This window comes from Larimichthys crocea, unplaced genomic scaffold (genome assembly GCF_000972845.2).
Source record: "Larimichthys crocea isolate SSNF unplaced genomic scaffold, L_crocea_2.0 scaffold288, whole genome shotgun sequence".
NCBI lineage: Eukaryota > Metazoa > Chordata > Actinopteri > Sciaenidae > Larimichthys > Larimichthys crocea.
Window position 1 is genome coordinate 89,818 of NW_020853787.1, and position 19,833 is coordinate 109,650.

At 43.8% G+C, this 19,833-nt stretch overlaps 3 protein-coding genes across 4 annotated transcripts in view; 1 reads left to right on the forward strand and 2 right to left on the reverse strand.

Moving 5' to 3' along the window:
- The first annotated feature begins 3,412 nt into the window (after positions 1-3,412).
- LOC104935056 (keratin, type II cytoskeletal 8) lies at positions 3,413-7,552 on the forward strand. The gene is made up of 9 exons (XM_027276045.1): positions 3,413-3,526; positions 4,790-4,998; positions 5,110-5,170; positions 5,319-5,414; positions 5,508-5,672; positions 5,755-5,880; positions 5,970-6,190; positions 6,283-6,308; positions 7,026-7,552. The coding sequence occupies exons 2-9, from the start codon at positions 4,904-4,906 to the stop codon at positions 7,211-7,213; spliced, it is 978 nt and encodes a 325-aa protein (XP_027131846.1). The 5' UTR covers positions 3,413-3,526; positions 4,790-4,903; the 3' UTR covers positions 7,214-7,552.
- A 90-nt stretch (positions 7,553-7,642) lies between these two features.
- On the reverse strand, positions 7,643-12,344 carry gpbar1 (G protein-coupled bile acid receptor 1). Its single transcript, XM_010750853.3, has 2 exons — positions 12,132-12,344; positions 7,643-10,381 (listed from the first exon to the last, which is right to left on the reverse strand). The coding sequence occupies exon 2, from the start codon at positions 10,341-10,343 to the stop codon at positions 9,315-9,317; it is 1,029 nt and encodes a 342-aa protein (XP_010749155.2). The 5' UTR covers positions 10,344-10,381; positions 12,132-12,344; the 3' UTR covers positions 7,643-9,314.
- Positions 12,345-15,877: 3,533 nt separating this feature from the next.
- The window catches only part of aamp (angio-associated, migratory cell protein), a 4,575-nt gene continuing 619 nt past the window's right edge, over positions 15,878-19,833 (reverse strand). Inside the window, exons 1-10 of one of the 2 annotated variants that reach the window (XM_027276101.1) lie at positions 19,515-19,819; positions 19,021-19,158; positions 18,820-18,939; positions 18,343-18,482; positions 17,929-18,073; positions 17,763-17,846; positions 17,475-17,685; positions 17,198-17,288; positions 16,517-16,671; positions 15,878-16,432 (exon numbers count right to left, since the gene is read on the reverse strand). In XM_027276101.1, coding sequence (XP_027131902.1) covers positions 16,357-16,432; positions 16,517-16,671; positions 17,198-17,288; positions 17,475-17,685; positions 17,763-17,846; positions 17,929-18,073; positions 18,343-18,482; positions 18,820-18,939; positions 19,021-19,158; positions 19,515-19,599 — 1,245 coding nt within the window. In that variant the 5' untranslated portion in view covers positions 19,600-19,819 and the 3' untranslated portion in view covers positions 15,878-16,356. Of the gene's footprint in view, positions 16,433-16,516; positions 16,672-17,197; positions 17,289-17,474; positions 17,686-17,762; positions 17,847-17,928; positions 18,074-18,342; positions 18,483-18,819; positions 18,940-19,020; positions 19,159-19,514; positions 19,820-19,833 lie in introns of those variants that run through there. The other variant, XM_019262579.2, reaches the window with a different exon arrangement.

The window sequence follows — 19,833 nt, forward strand, 5'->3', positions numbered from 1 at the left end:
GGAGAAGATGAGATGATGAAGAGGAAAACCTTTCTTATTTTTGGCTTTTTTAGTTTAGTGGAGCTTTTCTTCTCCGCCTTCTCTGCAGCGACCTTCTCAGCCTTGAGACGTCCTTCAGGGGGTGGATTTGTCGGAGGGGGTGATTTGTCGGAGGGGGTGGATTTGTCGGAGGGGGTTGGATTGGTCGGAGGGGCACTTTCTTGCTTCACCGCGGCTTCTTCCTTTCACTACCTCCAGCTCCGGCGCCTTAGAGCAGGCTTTTGTTGGTCTGTAAACACGAGTCAGACTTTTACATGTTTAACATCCTTTAAAACTTAAAACCGTCTTCTCCTCCGGTGATCCCAGTGTTGTGTTAAACGTGGACGTGGTTGCATGCAGTTACAGGGTGCAGTTTTAGTGACTAACTTCTAACAAATAGAAGATCGACGCCACGGTCTCACTAACAAACGAGCACAAATACCTCTATTTGTGCACAATGACTGACTTCAAGAGGTGCTGGTGGATTTTTAACGGACAAACTTGAGAGTGGTATCAATTCTCTCAGCTAATTCTTGGAAAAGAAAAGAGGTGTGAGGGTTAGAAGTTTACCTCTGCTGTTTGTTTGTTTTTGCAAGACCAAACTGTAAAGGAAAGCCAAGCAGAAATAAACTTCCTAACAAATCACAGCACAAACATGCTGTTTCCTTGTGATTTGATTCATGTTAAAAAGGGTTTTTTTTCCCCAATTGGATCCAGAACTTACCGCTGTCCAATGCATCCTTAAAGAAAGGTCCAAGCTGTTAGGGAAGAGGAGATAAGTTGCTATCGTACTGGTAAACAGGTACACCATGTTTTTTTCCTGCATCATAAAGACTAGAAACAGCTGGGGACGCTGTCCGGAGGTGACAAAATATTTACCGACGTCACAAAACCTTTGTGAAACCACAACTAATTATCATACGAACACAAGAAAAAGCTCATGAGTGTGTTTCCCAAAATGCCAACTTTGAAGCTACATTCATGAAAGTTATACAGAAGATTAGTCTCTACTGAATGACAGAAAGTTAATATTTCAGCTTATGAGACGAGGCATCGGTTTCATGTTTTCATCATCTATATTTAAAGTAATCAAGTATTTCTCACCTTTCAGTATCAGCCGTCATGCCCTGAATCAGTTTCCGGTAGTTCTCCGATCTCCGCCTCCAGCTTCATCTTGACGCACAGCAGGTTTTTGTTGTTCTCACGAGGTGCTCCACCTGTGACCTCACCGCCTTCAGCTCCTTCTCCAGGTCCCGGATCAGCTTGTTGAGGGGAGCCAGGCGTTGACCTACTCCACCTGGGTGCCCCTCAGGGTTTCCCTCCAGATTGTAGATCTGAAAGGAGTCGTACTTTTTTAAGTGACTTATCACGGAGCCTTTTTTTTATGTTTGTTGTTTTTGTTACGCAAGAGCAGATCCAGGTGTTTTGTCAGACAGAATCTACAGATTGTGTAGTTTAAAAGTAGCAGGTTTACGCGTAATGACAGGGCAGTCAGGAATGCTCAGGAGACAAACATCCCTGCAGGGCGTTTTATCCTTCCTCACACAATAAAGTCAAGATTTTGGTAAATATTTTGACCTGTACACCTCCGGAAGTCTGACATGGATCTATTGTATGTTTCAGGTGTTTTGTGTGTGTGGTTACCATGCTGTGCAGACCCTGGATCTAACTTCCAGACACCGTTCTCTTTGAGCAGCTCCTTAAGATCCGACTTTCCAGACATCACACCTCAGTGTTTTGAGCCTCCCCACCTTGATGTTCTCAAACTGGAGAGGCGAAAAAAAAGATGGAGATGGTGAAAAAAAAGACAGAGAGAAAGCCAGGAGAGTTGTTCGACTTTAGGATCCTGCAGCTACCTTGCTCGGTACCACTCCTCGGTCCCTTCAGGTTCTTCATGGCTAGTTTGTCGTACTGCCTGCGGATTTTGTTGATGATCTCAGCCAGGTTGGAGTTCTGGGATTCGATCTCCACATTCACAGTCGGAGTCCCTGACCCTTCTCACGCAGGACGTCCACCTCCTGCAACAGTTCAAAGTTCACCTCAGATTCCACCAGATACAAATTCATGATTTGTTCTCAGCGTTTTTTCTCTCCCCCCTCACCTTTTTGTGCTCCCGCTCGAGGCGAGCCAGCTCTCCTCCTTCACCATGTCGATCTCATCTTCGGCGTCTGCTTGCAGTTCTGCTTGGTCTCATCGTTGGTCTTCTTCAGCGCATCCACGTCTTTCTCCAGCTCCTACGTGCTTTTTCTCATCCTCCAGCCTGCACACAGACGGAGGAACACACCCCAACCATGATCCACACAGACATCACCTCCTCTAAGTGCTTCATTTTACTTGAAATATGCATGAAACTCACTTGTCCTTGAAGTCATCTATGGCCAGTTTGGGTTGTCAATCTGCAGCAGCAGCTTGGCATTGTCCTTGGTGATGTCTTGATCTAAGGAGAGGAATGCATGATGCATATCAACATTATTTGGGAGGAAAAACTTTTAATATTTGATGCATCCTCTCATATTTCATGAGAATGCATGACCTGTGTGCAGTGTTAAATATAATAATGTTTAATCTTATATTATTCTTACAAGAAATAATAGAAATCTGATGACCAACCTGTCTTTAGGTCATCCAGAGGTTCTCAACTTGATCCCAGTCGCGCCCTCAGGTGCCTTCCTCTTGGCCAATATGCACGATCTCTTTCTGCAGGTCTCCGTTCTCCTTCCCCAGCTGCCTCACCCTGCCCAGGTAGCCCGACAGCCGGTCGTTCAGACCCGCAGTGTCTGCTTGTCATCCGCAGGGCGGCAGGAGGAGCCTGAGCTGCTGTAGGTGCGGCAGTCTGTGGTACAACCGGAGCTGGAGCGGAGTCCCTTTCCGTCTCGTTGCGCAGCACGTTACGCAGACCCTCCAGGCTCGCCACGGACGCCCTGGGCGCCTCTTCCACCGGCTCCACCGAACATGCTGGCTGAGCGTTTGAAGGCATGATGTCTGCTGGGATGAGAGAGAGAGTTCACGCTGACAGAGAGCTTCAGGTTGATGGGTGTGATGGAGGCGCACAGGTGGGTTTTATACCTGATTTTACGCATCAAATCCGCGCCCCTCGGTGATGCCATTGGCTCCCCGTCCTGGACAAACTGGTATAAAGTCGAAACTCAGGTATGTCATGTTGACTTTTTTTTATTTTCTCCCTGTAATTTTGCAGTTGTCCTCTCTTGATTGGACGCATGCAGAGTTTTGGGGAGGTGACGGGTGGTCCTTGTTTACTTTAAAAAGCAGATGATCCGGAGGTCATCTTCACAGCTCACCTGTTCCAGCTTCCAGACCACAGCTCTCACCGTTACAAGCTGCAACATGTCGAAACCAAGAGATTACAGCAGCAGACTTACTCACCCAGCGGCACGGGACCGGCCAAGAGCTACCCAACGCCGACAGCAAGATCGACTCGTCGGGCAAATCCAGGGAGAAGGAGGACCTGGTTGGACTCAATGACAAGTTCGTCAGGCTGATAGAAAAGGTCTGTAAATTATATTATTGTTATTATTGTTATTATTATTATGGTTATTATTATTATTATTATTGGTTATTATTATTATTTATTATTATTATTATTGTTGTTGTTTGTTTGTTTATTATTCTCTCTAAATGTTATATATATATAATATATATATATATATATATATAATATATTATATATTATATATATTATATATATATATATATATATATATAATATATATAGTTATTATTATTATTGTCCATGAGCCGGTGTTTGTGCTCGAGGTTTCTGCCCTTGGACATCTTAAATATAAGAATAGAATTGAATTAAACTAGTTAATAACTTAACTTAACTTAACCTAAAATACATTATAAATATTAATAGAATATACAAAACAAAACCGCAAATAGAGTTTAAAACTATATAAAAATTAAATTAGGCTGTAGACAATGAATAAAGTCACAGCGTTGAACAGGAAATAAATGTGGAAATGAAGCTAAAAAGACACACAAGGAATGAGAAAATATGAAAAGGTTCTTTTTAAGTGATCTCTAATATACACGTAATTTAACTTAATTCTAATATTTGGAGGGAGTTCAGAAGTTTTAATGATATAATGAGATCAATCCAGAAAATAACAGTCAAGTGAGTCTGAATTTAGATTAAAGTCAACTTTATTGTCATTGCACAAAGTCCTGACACAAAGAAATTAAGTGCAAAAAGCAGTAAAGTGCAGATTAATGTACATATCTATAAGGATATGAAGTATATATGAATATGTTATAAGATATAAAGAGCTTGGCAGCAGCAGCAACAGTCGCAGTAGCAGGTATAAGTGTAATTACAGGTGTAATTACAAGATAAATCATACAAAGAATTGACAGCTGGATGCAAATACACTTCAGACAAGAAGTGTTGGAGAAAATGTGGCCCACGAAATAGAAACCCAAACACCTGAAGGTGGTTAGATTCCTGAAGGCTTTGAGAGGTGTTTAATGTATCACATAAACCTACATACCTACAGCATGTAAAACATGTCAATATGCAATAATAAGTTCAAAGTTCATGGCAAAATGAAGCTTTTGTGAAGAGACCGACCTGTTTTCAACCCTGTGGCACGACATTCAGCAGCCTCTGTCTGCTGTAAACAGTTCTGTGACCTCAGGCCATGAAAAGTGTCTCTGTACAGAGGAGTGGAGGTGCATACAGGATGCCCTCTTGTGGTTGATTGGATGAACCTGATTTATATTATGTCTTTTCCGTCGTCTGTGCCTGTTTTAGGTGAAACACCTGGAGGACGAGAACAAAAAGCTCGACACAAAGCTGAAGATCCTCAAGGACCAGGAGGGCTACGAGGGTAAAATCGACGAGGTGGTCAAGCAGCTGGAGAACGAGATGGAGGAGCAGATCGACAACTTGTTCCGCGACCAGGAGAAACTGAAGGATGAGCTGTGTAAGATGCAGGAGGAGGTGGAGGACACCAAGATGAGGTAAGCAAGTTGTGGCGTAGCTGATTTGATTGAATGACACCATTTACAAAGAAAGTGCATGCGTTTGAGATGTTCTGATCTTATTATTGCCTCATCTTCTCCTGGTTTTAGCTATGAGGACGAGATCCAGAAGAAAGGTGATCTGGAGAGTGAGTTTATCATCGCCAAAAAGGTACCGCAAGCTTCTTATTTAATCAACCACTTAGAAATGTTGTAAACACTCTCATAAATCCACTTATTCCCCAAGTCAGACACACTTTTCTGAAGCTGTTTCTTCACTTTGGACGTCTATATATTGAGTTTAATGTATGTGATAACAGAACGTAGATGACGGCCACTTGGAGGCAGTAGATCTCGCTCTGGAGCTGGAGGACCTGATGGGAAAACTGGACTTCCTCAGGGTTGGCTATGATGAGGTAATGACTCTCTCTGCTCTGTAATGCTACAAACCTTATAAACAAGTTTGGCAGGTCAGAAATAATTGCTGTGCCCATGTCTGCCCCCTGCAGGAGATCAAGGAGCTGGAGTCACAAATCTGTAACAAGACTGTGGTCTTGCGTGACAACAGCCAACGCTCTCTGGACATGGACGAGATCATCGACCACGTCAAGAGTCAGTATGCCAACATGGCTGCGCGCACCAGGGAGGAGGCCGAGCAGTGGAACAAGAAGAAGGTAAAGAAGAGGGACGATTATACCCAAAGAAGAAGGTGCAGTACGTAGAGCTAAGACATTGCTGTTTCTTTCTTGTTCTTAGATGGATGCCATGGTGTTGAATGTTGGACAACGTGAGCAGGATGTGCGTGATTTAAGGAGGGAGATCGCAGATATGTTGCGCCTTATCCAGAGGCTTAAAGGAGACCTGGAAACTCTCATAAGGAAGGTTGGGATCACTTATATAAACACCCTCAGAGTTCAGGCCTGGGCACACATCCTGTCCGCCCAACCAGCCTCTCTTTTTCTTTCTATTAGGAAGAATCCCTGAAGAAGGAAATTAACGAGTCCAGGTCGGACGGCGACGAGAACCTGGAGAAGGCCCGGGGCAACATCGCCGAGCTGGAGGAAGCCCTGAAGCGGGCCAAGCAGGACTTGGCTGGACAAATCCGCGAACACCAAGAGCTGATGAACCTCAAGCTGGCACTGGACATCGAGATCGCTACATACCACAAGCTGCTGGAGGGCGAGGAGCAGAGGTTTGTGAGAATCTGTTGGGTGTTTATTGAAATATACCATGATGCGTTGATGCTTAGACACTAACAACTGTCTCTTCTCCATCTCTATGAAGAATGAGCCACCTCATGCGCAACGGAGGTGAGTACCATTGTGTTACTTTTTCTAATATAACTAAAATTTAGCAGCCCTAAAAACCCAATTTCTACCAGTTATGAAGAGAAATAAAGTAAAGTTTATAAGAAAGTGAGACAAATTAAGATAAGATGTATCATAAATTAAGTTTTCTCTGGTTGTTTCTGTGACCTGTGACCCCCTTGTGAGTGTCCAGACGTCCAGATTGGGAACTAATCTACTAAATATAGTGGTGGAAGAAGTACTCAAGTACTATAGTGTAGATGTACTCTGTGACAAGTACAGCTACAAGCCCTGCATTCAAATTTTACTTCAGTAACAGTATTAGCATCAAGAAATACTTATGGTACCAAAAAAGTACATTCAGAATAATGCATTTTATATTCATTTTATGAAGTAATATAAAATGGAAATACTAATTGAAGTACAAGTACCTCAAATTGTACCAACGTTCTGTCCTTTACCGTACAGTAAATGTACTTATTTAGTCACTTTTGACTTAAAACAACTAAAATCCTCCCTGTCAGGGTGTTGAAGCTTTCTGGGGTAAGCACGAAGCTTGAGAGGTGAATAAAAACTAAATGGACACGTTAACATCTATTTCATGCATTCAAGCATTCACGTGATTGATTGGAGTTTTGTGTCCCACTAAAATCGAACCTCTCTTTCGCTCAGATTTCTAAAAAAAAAAAACAACCAACCAAAGTCCTTACTTGCACGCAGACGTTCACCAACCAGAGGAGGAACCAGACCCAGAACCCAGCATCATCCCGGCAACCATTACCAATATCCCAGAAACTACTGTTTCCTATCCTGCAGTGTACCCAGCCAGCAAGAAACGCCTGCTGATCAAGGTGGAAGTGCAGGAAGGCAAAGTTGTGTCGGAAATCTCCCATTACACTGAAGAATGACCTGCACGGTCTGCAGCACTGCAGTTTATACCCACAAAATGTGAATTAAATAGTTATAATACTTCAAAAATCATCATGAAATGGCATTCAATGCAATAATTACTTCTCTGGTACTGTGAACAGCTTGTAGGTTGAGTCTTTTTTCTTATAATTCATGCTTAAAGTTTGAGACATTTTGTTTATGTCAAGCAGTGTTTTATAAAAAAATGTTTTGTCTTGCGGTATTCCCAGAACCATCAGTGTATTTTCTCTCTTTCACTTTGTGACTATGATTTTGTCTAATGGTGTAAAGCTTTTTGTAATGAGACGAACAATAAAATGAGGAACTTGTGGGCTACAGCAAGTGTTTCACATCTTATTAATATCAGGAAGGACATATCCAAAGATGTTTCCTACTATCACAAGCTGTTACATTAAGAGAAGGCGAACATGAACCTCGGGCAGCACCTCACTCTTGTACCTCAAAGAAACACAAAGAGACATTGCAGCATTTACTGTTTACAGACAAGTACTTGCAAATGGAATACAGCCAATAAATAAAGCAACACGAACAATATATCTTTCACACAATTACACACAGAGTATAGTTACTTGAAGAAATGTTTTGCAGAGAGTTAGACGAGAAGATTGACACCACTCTTGGATATGTACAGTAAATAACATAAAACATAAAACCTGGATAAGGCTCCCAGCTACGAATAGTTTTTTTGCACATAACCACAAATAAAACGACAAATAGCCATTTTTGCACTTCATCTTTTGCACGGATTAAGCAACTACGATACAGCCTGTTGATTATTGCACAGATAGGCAGGTTCTGGTACCTTTAGGCGAGCTGTTTCCACATTTCCAGGCTATGCTAAGCTAACAGGCTCCAGGTAACGTAGAGCCATAAGAGTGGCGTCAGTCCAGATGCAATTTGGGCCCAGTGTGTTTGTTGGATAAAACAAGTTAGAGGCTTTCTGATTGATACAGATATCAATTGCTCATTAGGAGCTGGAGCCCAATAGTCTCGTCGTCCTCCTCCTCGTCCTCCTGTTCTCCTCTGTCTCCCGGACACATTTGTACATACCGTAATATTCCGATGTGGAAAACACGTACAAAAGACATACAGCGTACCCTGACCCAGGATGGTATCCCATCTTTCCTAATGTCCCACAACAGCCGAGACCTTGTTTGCTCTTTAATTTGATTAAAGTCTGGTTTTCCTCCTCAGCTCGCATTTACTGGCAGACTCTTTTCCACCCACGTACTGTGCGCATTTAAAACCACATTTCAATTGGGGAGACACATAGCAATCAATTCTGATTTCCCTTGATTGGATCTTTACCGTAAATTAAACTTTCAGGATCAGATGTTTCTCTAAAGACATGGTTTTGACCTTTCCTGTGCTGAAGTCCTGATCTCTCCTAGATGTATATGCATATCCCCCCACTCTTTAGCTTGTAAACTAGCATATAGATAAACATTAGTGAGGGAAGTAGGAGTAAACATTGCACGCAGGTGGGTGACTGATAGAGAAAATCTACAACCGGTTAAACTGATGCAGCACAAAGAGAAAAGAGGATATACTGTACCTCTTTGAGCTATGTTTATAAAATGTACAACACTGCAGGAGATCAGGTAAGAAAATAACCAAGGAGACGACGAGAAATCTGGAGCACCTGGACATGAACTGAAGAAGCTTCTTGGATGATCACGGATCGACAACAAAGTCCAGTTGCCTCAGATTTAACCCTTCCCAAAGAAAGATGACCTCAATGACTGAGAACCTTCACAGACTTTCACAGACTGTGAGCTAAGAGCACAAGAGGGGTGCTAGTATTGGTACCAGGAGAAGTTTTGGACCACCGGGGGTTTTCAGACCTGCTGACAGGGAGCTGAGCCGGTGTCATGCCAGAACAGGAGCTGGTTAAGCAGGCAATGTCTATTACAGAACACATCCTCTAATTTTATGAAATGTCGTCTGGAACAATGAGTTAAATTACCTTTAGAATTATAAATTGTAATAACAATGCAAATGTGACTTCTTCCGGTTGATGTTCATCAACCTTTTGCGTTTCTTGGCGATTCATCTTCATAAATATTCATCAGTATTTTTTCACACTGCCACCTCCTCTGCTCCCTGCGTCCTTCGCCTCCACCTGTCTCTGAGTTTCTGGAGAAGTTTGTATGCAGGTTCTGTGTACTGCCTGTTAGCCAGGCCGAGCACCAGCGGCACCACGGCCATGCTTCCGATACCAGTGCACGACAGCACGATGTGAGTGGTGGAGCTCCACTTGGTGTCGCTGATCAGAAACGCTATGCAGACATGCATGTAAATGAGGTAGGGAACCCAGCAGGCGAGAAACGTCAGCGACACCGCCACCACGCAGCGAGTGTACCGCAGGTTGAGCCTGTGCTCTTGGTCCGAGGCTTGACTTCCTCGCTCCACTGAGCGATGGAGACGACAAATGTCCTTCAGCTGACCTCGAGTGATCCATAGGACACGTCCAGTCATGCCAGCGATTGTAAGAATAGCAGGTAAGACGAGTCCATAAACCTCCAAGTAGATAAACGCATTGGGGAACACTCGCCTGTACGAGCAGCAGGTCGTTCCGTTCGATGAACAGTTTGAAAGCGGTGTAAACTTTTGGCTGCTCGCACAACAACTGTTCCAATCTGGCCCAGTCCAATTATTCCACCCAAAAGCAGGTAGAGATGCGTATAGAAGTGGCGGCGTCCACACCACGAGCAATGCAAGAGGAAAACTGCGATGCATCCACAAGTTACTGTAGTGCAAGGGGTCGACGATGCAAATGTAGCGCTCATAGTGGACCATTACTAAGTTTAAAAGGAACGCCAGGAAGAGGAAGTTTGGGAAAATGTGAGCCACCATGCAGGAGCTGAAACTTAACTCCCGGTTCAGACCCATTAATGGTATGAAAGGTAGCGCCACGCCTGTACACAAATCTGCCACCAACAGGCTGAGGAAGAAGTAGTTGGGCGTGTTGTGGAGCTGGCGGTTCCAGGCGATGCCCAAGATGATGACGAGGTTGGCCAGGATGATGGAGGTCGACAGCGGTATGGTGATGGTGTAGATGAGCTCCTCCCCAGAAAGCAGAGTATGGGAATCGTTGAAGTCCATCATGTATGAAATCTGGAGGACCTCATTAAGGTACAGCTGCCCTGTAGGGAAGAAGAAACATTGTTAAAGTCGCTGTAGTGGAGGTGTGATTGAGAACTCTTTGAATGAAGTCTTCTAACTCGGTGCAGGAACAAAGACCACGCCTTGAACTCAAGTTAAACATATTTTATCTGTTAACTCCCTCTTTGACTCCACCAGAGCTCTAATCCATAGAGATGGTTCCCTCCTGGTTTCCTTTTGTCTTTCACCACCAGCCGACACCAGTCGATCTCCGAACCCCTCCATCTATCAGCAGTCCCAATTTCTCCAGTTGGTTAAGTGTTGATTATTAACAAAGTTCAGAGAACTTCCATGCTATATTAGAAGTTACCTGGCTAACACCAGCACTTGGACCTGGATTCTAGTTTCTGGAGGGCAGCTCTCTGACGGACATTTCTTGCACTTTCCTATGAATAGTTTGGTATTTTATGTCTTTGGTTTATGTATGACCTGCGAACAAAGATGAAGAAACTGCAAAAAGTTAAACAAAAGGATGTTTACGGGGTAATATACACTTTCCACTTTTACAAAATGACCTCACGAAGAAGGTGATCCTTTCCATTCAATAACATTTCATAAATAATATCACACTGTTTCTCTGTCTGGCTTACCCCATTTCTTTGTAATGCGTTTATTCCTCTAGCAACTACACTCAGCAAACCAAACCCAAAGACTAGTTCATCCCAACACGTCATTAGTTCTGTTTAGATACGCCAGAAAGCATTTGGACAATTGGACAGCCGATGAACAGGCGATAATGGTTTGCTTCCCGGTGCCACGTTTTCTCCATCAGTTGGAGGACCCTGAATGTTGAGGCTGCTGACTTGGTGTGATAAATCATCTGCTAAGACTTTCCAAGAAGTTTATCTTGTTATCTTACACTGAAATTTGCAATATTTGGTGCAGACTTCCTCTGTAACGCAACCCTTAGTTTCACTTTTCTGTTTAACCTCATGAAGTCCCTCATCGTTCTTGCTTTATCTGTTCAACTGTTCAATCTTAGAGAATGTCCCATTAATCTTTGCATGTCAAAGAGAAACTTCCTGCAGCCAGCGAGGACAAATATAGAAAAGAACACAACAACACTTGTAGCCTGCGGCGTTCCTGTCTGTTCTCCTGACCACAGAAACAAATTTAACTCCTTTGTTAGCCATGGTAACAGTCGAGATAAGATGTTAATAGACGTGAGGCCGCTGTTATTCAATAATTCATCAGCTGGGACTCTGGAGTTACACCTCCCTTTGTACCTATTATATTTTAGAAAGTGATGCATGCCCTGGAGATAATTCAAAGTCTGAGTTTATGAACTACAGTGTCTAGATCTCCCAGAGCTTCATAAAAGATGTTTAGCATGTTTAGTATTTATTGCAACTGTGCAACAATCATTTCTATGCAAAAGTGACCATGTTTTATGATAAGTATTACATACAATCTGCAAGCAAACAAGCTGAATGAAGGGGATTTTATGGTATCAAAGTCCTGCTACAGTTTCAGCAATAACTGCCATTAAAGGGTCTCTAAATACACAGAAAATATTTGCTTTTTCAACACGCAGTTTGTCTTAAATTTAAGGTTTCTGCTTAACTATGGTGGATTCTTTGCTGAAATGTATTTTCCCAACTCCGAAAGTAGCCAAAGTTTGAAATAAGATGGCGCTTCACAATATAAATTGTATATTTGTACTGCAATCCATGCAGCTGCAGATGATACGCCTTAAAACATCTCCATGATATAAAATATGATTTTTTTTACCTTGGGATGAACAGTCCAGTCATGTACCCTTTGCCAGAGGAAATGCAAATAAAAAACAGCTTCTTATCACTCGCCTGATAACTTCAAGCCCCTGCATGACACATCCGCAAGCAAAAGTTGCAGCCTCCACCTTAAACCACAACAGCTTCCTCTTTTTTTTTTAAAAAAAAAAAGATAATTTCAGTCAGTTAAGACTCAGCCACAGCAGCCTTTCCAAATCCTCTCCACAAACTATAAGAGAGACCGAGAGCTGCAGCCCAGGCTCGGGTACTTTAAAGGGGAAGTGCACACTGAAGGAGGAGGAAGGAGGGAGGAGGAAGATGACCCTAACCCTTCACCTACTAACTTAGTCAATTAGCTGTCTATGATTCCATGAATGGAAGAGCATGGAGAGCTGCTATCGCCGCAGCCTGTACAGTGAATGATAAGAACATTCCAGGGTAACATCAGCAGGCCTGGCATGTGGTTCGGTTTCACACCCTGCGTCCGTGATGGCCTCCAGATGCTTCTGCAACATATAGATATTAATAACAGGATCAAGGGATGAGCATATGAAGCTGAAAGAGAAAGAGCGTCTACGATTTTGGCAATTATAGTAATGCAATATTCTTTGTTTATTGTCCTACATTTATTAATGCATTTCCTGTGTTTGGTACCAATAAATATAGACGTATTGTCTGTGTTAAGTAGTGTGGATCATAGCCAAAAAAAGTCATTTTAATTAATCGATTCCGCTTGCTGTATCGCACTCTATGTTAAAACAATGTTAAGATGTATTTGCTCCTTTTATTTGGCCCCGCGTCCGACCTAAACATATACATACACAACTGTGTGTACGTCTGAATTCATAACAACGTGTCATATTTAAACACAGCGTTGGATGGAAGGCCGGCTGCGACCTGTTTTGTTGGCCAAACACGGAAGACTCCTTCACTGATAGTTCCTGAGCAGACCCGGTGCTGGTCGAGATGGACGAGCTCCAGTCAGATAATGGTTTTTAAACAGAAACGTTCCTGAGCATCTGGAAAGACACTGCGCAGGGAGGACAAGCTGGACACGAACCACAACATCTTCACATTACAAAGAAGGAGATGGAGCATCTCGAGCTTTCCTGGAACACTTAGCAGTACATCAACAAAATATTCCTGATTCTTCATACACAATGGAAAATAGGAATGATTCATTAAAACGGCATTGAGTCATCTACAAACTCAGTTAATTGAGGCCAACCACTACCATATATGTACAAAGTGCAAGTTTATCAGTTACAGCTAAAACTAATATATAAAAGTCTAATATGCTACTGATGTTTCCATAGACTGTATAAAACATGGACGTAGTCGCCGTGACGTCTGAGGCCTCCACCACCTCAAATAAATCGCCTTTAACGGCACCCACCTGTCAATCAAAGCGGCCACGCTCTTAATCCTGCATAACTTTAAGCCTTAATATAATGTGAACAGGTGAGTTGTATATAAATTCACCCTCAGTACAGTTGTCATGAACGGGGAAATTAGCTACAGAGACCAAAACTGTTTTTTGTACCAGGCTGTAAACATGTTTATTTCTGCTGTGAAACATGGGGACTTATGGAGACTGACTCACTTCTGGAGCCAGCCTCAAGTGGACGTTTGAGGAACTGCAGTTTTTTTGGCTTAATTTCAGGTGTTTTCAGGCATTGAGTCTCCAGTTTTAACAACTCTTCTCAGTTTTACCTTGATAAAAATCGACACTCAGCTTCACTAGGCCTGAGTGAACAGGTATTATCCGTGCCGCTGAATGTTTTTGTGTGAAACAGATGTATTTTTAATGGGTTCGCCTCCTCTTCCTCCAGACTTGTTTACCTTGGCACGAGCACCTGTCTCTCCCTCTCTCTCTCTTTCCGTTCAACCGATTTGTTCGGCATCTGCTCTGTCCCTTTGGAGAATATGAGCTGAGATTTAATGGCTCGCGGCTTCGGCCTCTGTCGAGGTCTAAAGGTGTTAATCCTTAAAAGGCCACTCCTCGCCTTTGTCTTCACGCGGGGCTGACCTTTGAGGCCAAACACTCTGCTGTGATAAATGAGGAAAATTTCCTGTTGCCACTGTTGCTTGACAGGCCTTAATTTTCCACCTTGTCACTAGTTGAGATGCGTTTTTGCACCTTCAAACTGAAACACGACCAAGCAATGTTTGTGTTTTAACCGCCTTCCTGCACGAATGTGCACATAAGACGAGATGTACAAGGAAAGAAGCACTTGTGCACAGGATACTGACGTTTTTCCTCATGGTGACAGATGAACAACAATAGAGAAGTTTGTCTTCTGGTCTCTAGATATACTGTTTATGTTGCACACTAATACTGACATGGCAACACAGTGGCCGGGGAGCTGATGCACTTAGGAGGAAATACGAGTCAGGGCAGTAAAAGTGTCATGATTGCTCCATTTTGCACAGTCAACAACATCCACTTGTGTAATTTCTAGACTAGAGTCACACAGAGACGACCTAAAATATAAATTTAAAGCGATCAATGCAAATTAACAGTAATTGCTTCACTGTTTCTGCTACGAATTTTAATATTTCTGCTAAAAACGCTCATGGTATGTTGTTCTAAAATACAACTGGACTAAGTTTTAATGTCAGAATTAATATAAAGCACATTTAATGTAATGAGATTACACCTTACCTTAGCATTTATACCATAAAAGGACATTTATGTTATTAATGTCTATTATACTTTCTTTGATGCCTCCACTTTTAGGAGTTATAGTTGAACAAATACATGAATAAACATTTATATCTGCTAAATTATGTGTTTATTAAAGTTTATATACTGAACCTGACAGATCTTAATATAAGATACGACGACAGTGACTGAAATCTGTTAGTCAGAACTAATCTCAACCAAACACAGACAAATACAGTTTATTATATTTAATAGAAGTTTTTATACTTTGTGTAGAAGTTTATTATATTTAATAGAAGTTTTTATACTTTGTGTAGAATGCACAAAATACAACACATCTCCTCGTCTGGAAGTGTACTGGACGTAAATAATCAGTTTAACTTCAGAAACTACAAAAATCTGACCTGATGAGGCGGAGAAAAACTCTACGTACAAGCTTTACTAAAATAATATTTCTTATATTTGCGAGCACAGCCGGTAAAAAGTGGATTTGCTCCGTCCTATACCATGATTTCACACTTTAACCCTTAACACTCTTTAGTGATAAACACTGTTATTACTATTATTTGGGACCTCACGCTTCACTTGAAGCCTGAGTTGTTTGTATTTATCTCTATATTACATGTAAATGTGTTTATTATTTTGGGGTGTTTTGTCTTGAAATAAGGGGAATACACTTACATGTACGCATTTTAAAAACTATTTTCCATGCGCATGATTGTGTGACAGAAAAAACACTGACTAAAGGATCTAACAAGCCAAAAATAATGACTCATTCCTGCAGAAGACTGTTGGAAAGTTGAGTTTTAAAAACAGTTATGAAGCCTTACACTTTTTTGGCCTTTGGGAGTAATGACTCGATGATGAGCTGATCTTTGTTCTATGACTGTGCTCGGCCCCATCACGTTTATAATTTACCACCTTGATCGACCGTCTTAAGAGTCCTGTCGTCTCTCAGCTGACTCACCTCTTTCCTTTTACTCGTATCTGATGAAATAAAAGCTCAAGTATAAACGATTTCCTCTGATGCAGACCAAGTGTTTGAGGAGGCGGAGGTTAGTCATGAACGACACAGTCAATCATTTTTCATGCTTACTCAGAAGTAAGTATATAATTTATTCTTCTGTATTTACATTTGAGTTTACATGGAAACATTTAAGATGATTCCTGATCGAACAATCTGTGTGAACACAAACACACGCAGCCTGGAGGGGGAACAACAAACTCCAGTTGCGGGAAAGATGATGATCGGGATCAAAGGGAAATTCTCTTTTCTGTGTTGTCTTAAAAATTGGGCAGAACATTAAAAGACACGTCAAAGGCAGCGCGCTGTAATCGATCACTCTTTGAATTCGTCTCTGTTTAGTCTCTCGAACAAGAGCGCACTTAAAGAAAGTGACCAGGAGCGGTTTGTTTGAAAGAATCAGACGTGGAAATGTGAGACGGGGAGAGAGCGTTGAGTTTTAAAAATCCTGAGGAGGAGACGGGGAGGAAAAAGTCTGATTGTGAAAAGTCCGTTGCTGTTTCTCCTGAAATCTCTCGTCATCTTCTTCTCGCTTTACCGATCAGGTCTTTGGAGGCAGAACAACTTCGCCTGGCCGTCTCCTGACGCCGTTACAGCGACGGACGCTTCCCTGAAGGACACATCACGTGATTTTAGTGACTTTAAAAACTCACACCACACCACACCGGCGTATTTACACACAGCAAAGTGATACCTGTTGATGGTGAAGTCGAGGATCTCCGCGGTGTGGCCGTGGTACTCGGACACCATGTTGCCGGAGCGAGCGTCCCACAGGCGCAGCGCTCCGTCTAAGCAGCAGGTGGACACCACGGACGAAGACTCCTCCCACTGCAGGTGAACGATGCCGGCCTGGAGGAACACGGAGAGGATTTAAACAAACAGAGGCGGGTAGAAATCACACTATGTTTGCCAGACTGTCCATTAAAAGTGGTTATAATTTCAATTATCACCTCAATCTGCAGCTCCCCGCGACTTTACGGAGCTTTATTGTGAGTTTCAGCTCATTGTTTAGCTCTCACGGCTTCATTTTTGGAGGACAAGCTCCTAAAAACTCCCTGCTCTGCACCAACCAGCTGACAGACACAGTTAGATACTAAAAGGAGCCACATATTTCCATGAGGAGGAGACCAAAACCAGAGCTAAAAGGGGCCCAGAAAGGTCACGTGTCCTTCCCCAAGTGGGCAAAAACAAAATTCCTGAAGTGGACGTTCTCCTTCGGGAGCCTCCGTGTGTAAATATTAAGACGTTATCTGCACAGACGCGTCATCAACTCAGCTGGTTGCTAGGAGATCTGTGATATGACGGCAGAGTGAGAGGAGCGCTAAGACTAAAACACACACACACAAACTCTTTGTCCGTCTTTCCGTTTGTTTACCTCGTGTTGGCACTTGTGCCTCAGCACCTGTGTGGAGAGGTCGTATATGGCCAGAGTCCCTTCCAGGTACGCCACGGCTATGAGAGGAAGCCTGTGAGAGATAAAAACGATCAGGAAACTGGAGCAGGAATGTGACCCGGATTCAGGATTCCCCTCGAGTGTTTTCATTCCTCTTCCAGAGTTCATATTTGTAGTCCAACAGGGGACGTCAAAGTAAACGATTTATAGCTCAGGACTCGGCTACCGGGGCAAACAACTTTTAAGAAGAGGAACTCACGTGTTGCAGAATCCCACTGACTCGACCGAGTTGGTCTCTTCGTCGTCCTTCGATCCTTTAGCTTTGCCTCCGTCCGCGGAGAACGACCCGACCACCTTCCCCGTGGCTGTGTTGATGAGTTTGGCGCAGCCGTCCACCGAGCCCGTCAGCACCAGAGAGCCGTCCTTGTTGCACGCCAGGCAGGTCAGCGCCCCCTTGTGTCCGTCCTGACCTGGAGGACGAGAAACCTCGAGCGTGATCGCGTGTTATGCGAGTGTTTTCCATCGAGGATGAAGCTGCCAGACTCACCTTTGATGACGTGGATGGCGTTGCCCTGCTTTAAATCCCACACGCGTACCGTCCCGTCCTCGTAACCGACCACAGCTCGTTTACCTGCAGAGAAAAAAAAACGTCCCTTCAGTGAGATAACTTCATTTTGCACGGCGGGACTTTTGAGGATTTGAGGATCTCTCACCATCGGGGAGGACTTTGCCGCTGGTGGCCTGGCACGCCGAGCTCTGGAAGGTTTTACAGTCTCCTGAAGGGATCTTCCACATCCACACGTTGCCGTCGTCTGTTCCCGCCAGCAGCACCGGAGCGCAGGGATGCCACTCCAACCACTGCGGAGGAAGCAGGGCAGACAACCACGAGTTTACAACCGACTCTGGTTTTCCACCAGCGGGCGACGAACAGATCTCATAATCACTGTGTGCCTTGCTAAAAGGCAGCTCATCAGCCGTCTGATCGCTCACTTCCTCCACAAGACCACAAATTCTCAGCCTGAGCAGTCATCCTCTCTTATTTCCTCATAAATTCCTCCAGCCCCAATAAAAGACTCAAACACAAGTGCTTACAGATGCACAAACCAAACAAGACGTGCAGCTCTTACCTCCAGATCTCCCACCTCGAAGGACCAGATCTCCTCTTTGGTTTCCACTTTCCAAACTTTAATCATGCCGCTCATGTCGCCCGAAGCCACCAGGGATGAGTCGTGGCTGAACACGGCGCACGTCACGGAGTCTTTGTGACCTGCAGGGACGAAAAAAGAAAGAGAAACATTCTTCATGTCCTGGATGCCGAACTGTGAACGGACAAGTCATATTGTTATGATCTGATCTGATCGACTCAGACTCAAGAGAGTTGTTTATTTAGACAACTGCCGGAAAATGACGACACACGTCTCCTCAGTCACGTGGCTGAAAAAGCAGATCGGACACAAGTCGAGCCAGATCCAACTATCCAGGCGGATTCAAGGACTAAATTCTGATACTCTACCTGTTGTGTTCTGGCTACAAACCTTGACCAAATATCGGCACTGATGCACAAGTTTAGTTCAGTTGTTTGCCAACCCGCTGTAACTTCTCACCTGTGCACTCCAGCAGAACCTCTCCGTCGCTCAGCCTCCAGACGAACGCCTTATCGTCCTCCCCTCCCGTCACCGCCATGCTGTTTGTCGCAGGGTCCAAACTCACGCAGAACACCGAGCCTGCGGACAGAGAGATTCTTGAGTTTAACAACTCTGCCAGGTGATAACACGAGCACAAGCTCCCAAAGATCAAGGTGCTACCGTTGTGTCTGGAGAAGGTGAACTCGCTGTCGTCTTGCTCTGCCTCAGCCTCCATCTCGTCCTCGGTCTCCCAGCCTTCATCGTCCGCGTTCCCGGGGTCTTCAAAGTCGACGTCGCCCAAGTCATCGGCCAAATCATCTGAGAACAGAAAACAAAGGCAAAGAGACGGTGAAGCATCATCCTGCAAACAGGACAGAAACAGCCTGCCCTCCACCCACGACTGACACAGTGAAAACAACATTACCCTGCAAATCTGTGCAATATCATATCATATATATACATACACACACACACACATATATGTGTATATGTATGTATGTGTATATATATACACACACACACACACACATTATATATGTATGTGTGTGTATATACATACATGTTTACATGTCCCTCGTGTGTGTGTGTGTGTCCAATAAAGTGACTGTGTCTGTTTCTTTAAGTCCTGACACTCACAGGTGTAGTCGCAGGTGTAGTCCCGCTCCTGCACTCACCTGGTCCGGGCTCCTGCTCGTTCAGCTCGATCACTTCAATGATCTCTTCGTCTCCGTGCAGCTCGAGCTCCTCCGCGCCGTCCATGCTGTTAGCAGCCGTTAGCAGCCAGAAGCTAAACTACCTAAAAGTAACGAGTAACGACGCTACCTCACCGCGGAGTCCTGCACGTGGACACAGGCTGCAGCCTGCCTCGCGGACAGTCGTTAGTGTCGCGTGCGTGTTTAATTAATCAGAGTTTAAACGTCACGTGAAACTCCGACATGTTTCTGTCACGCTGCTGCGGCTGGAGGAGGCGCGTGGTGATGACGCGTGAAGAAG

What these genes read in the sequence shown, in the direction of transcription:
- LOC104935056 (XM_027276045.1), top strand. Translation starts at nt 4,904, where the DNA reads ATGGAGGAGCAGATCGACAACTTGTTCCGCGACCAGGAGAAACTGAAG. An exon ending in AGTTTATCATCGCCAAAAAG is followed by an intron (nt 5,171 to 5,318) that starts GTACCGCAAGCT and finishes ATGTGATAACAG; the next exon opens with AACGTAGATGACGGCCACTT. An exon ending in CCACCTCATGCGCAACGGAG is followed by an intron (nt 6,309 to 7,025) that starts GTGAGTACCATT and finishes ACTTGCACGCAG; the next exon opens with ACGTTCACCAACCAGAGGAG.
- gpbar1 (XM_010750853.3), bottom strand. Translation starts at nt 10,343, where the DNA reads ATGATGGACTTCAACGATTCCCATACTCTGCTTTCTGGGGAGGAGCTC.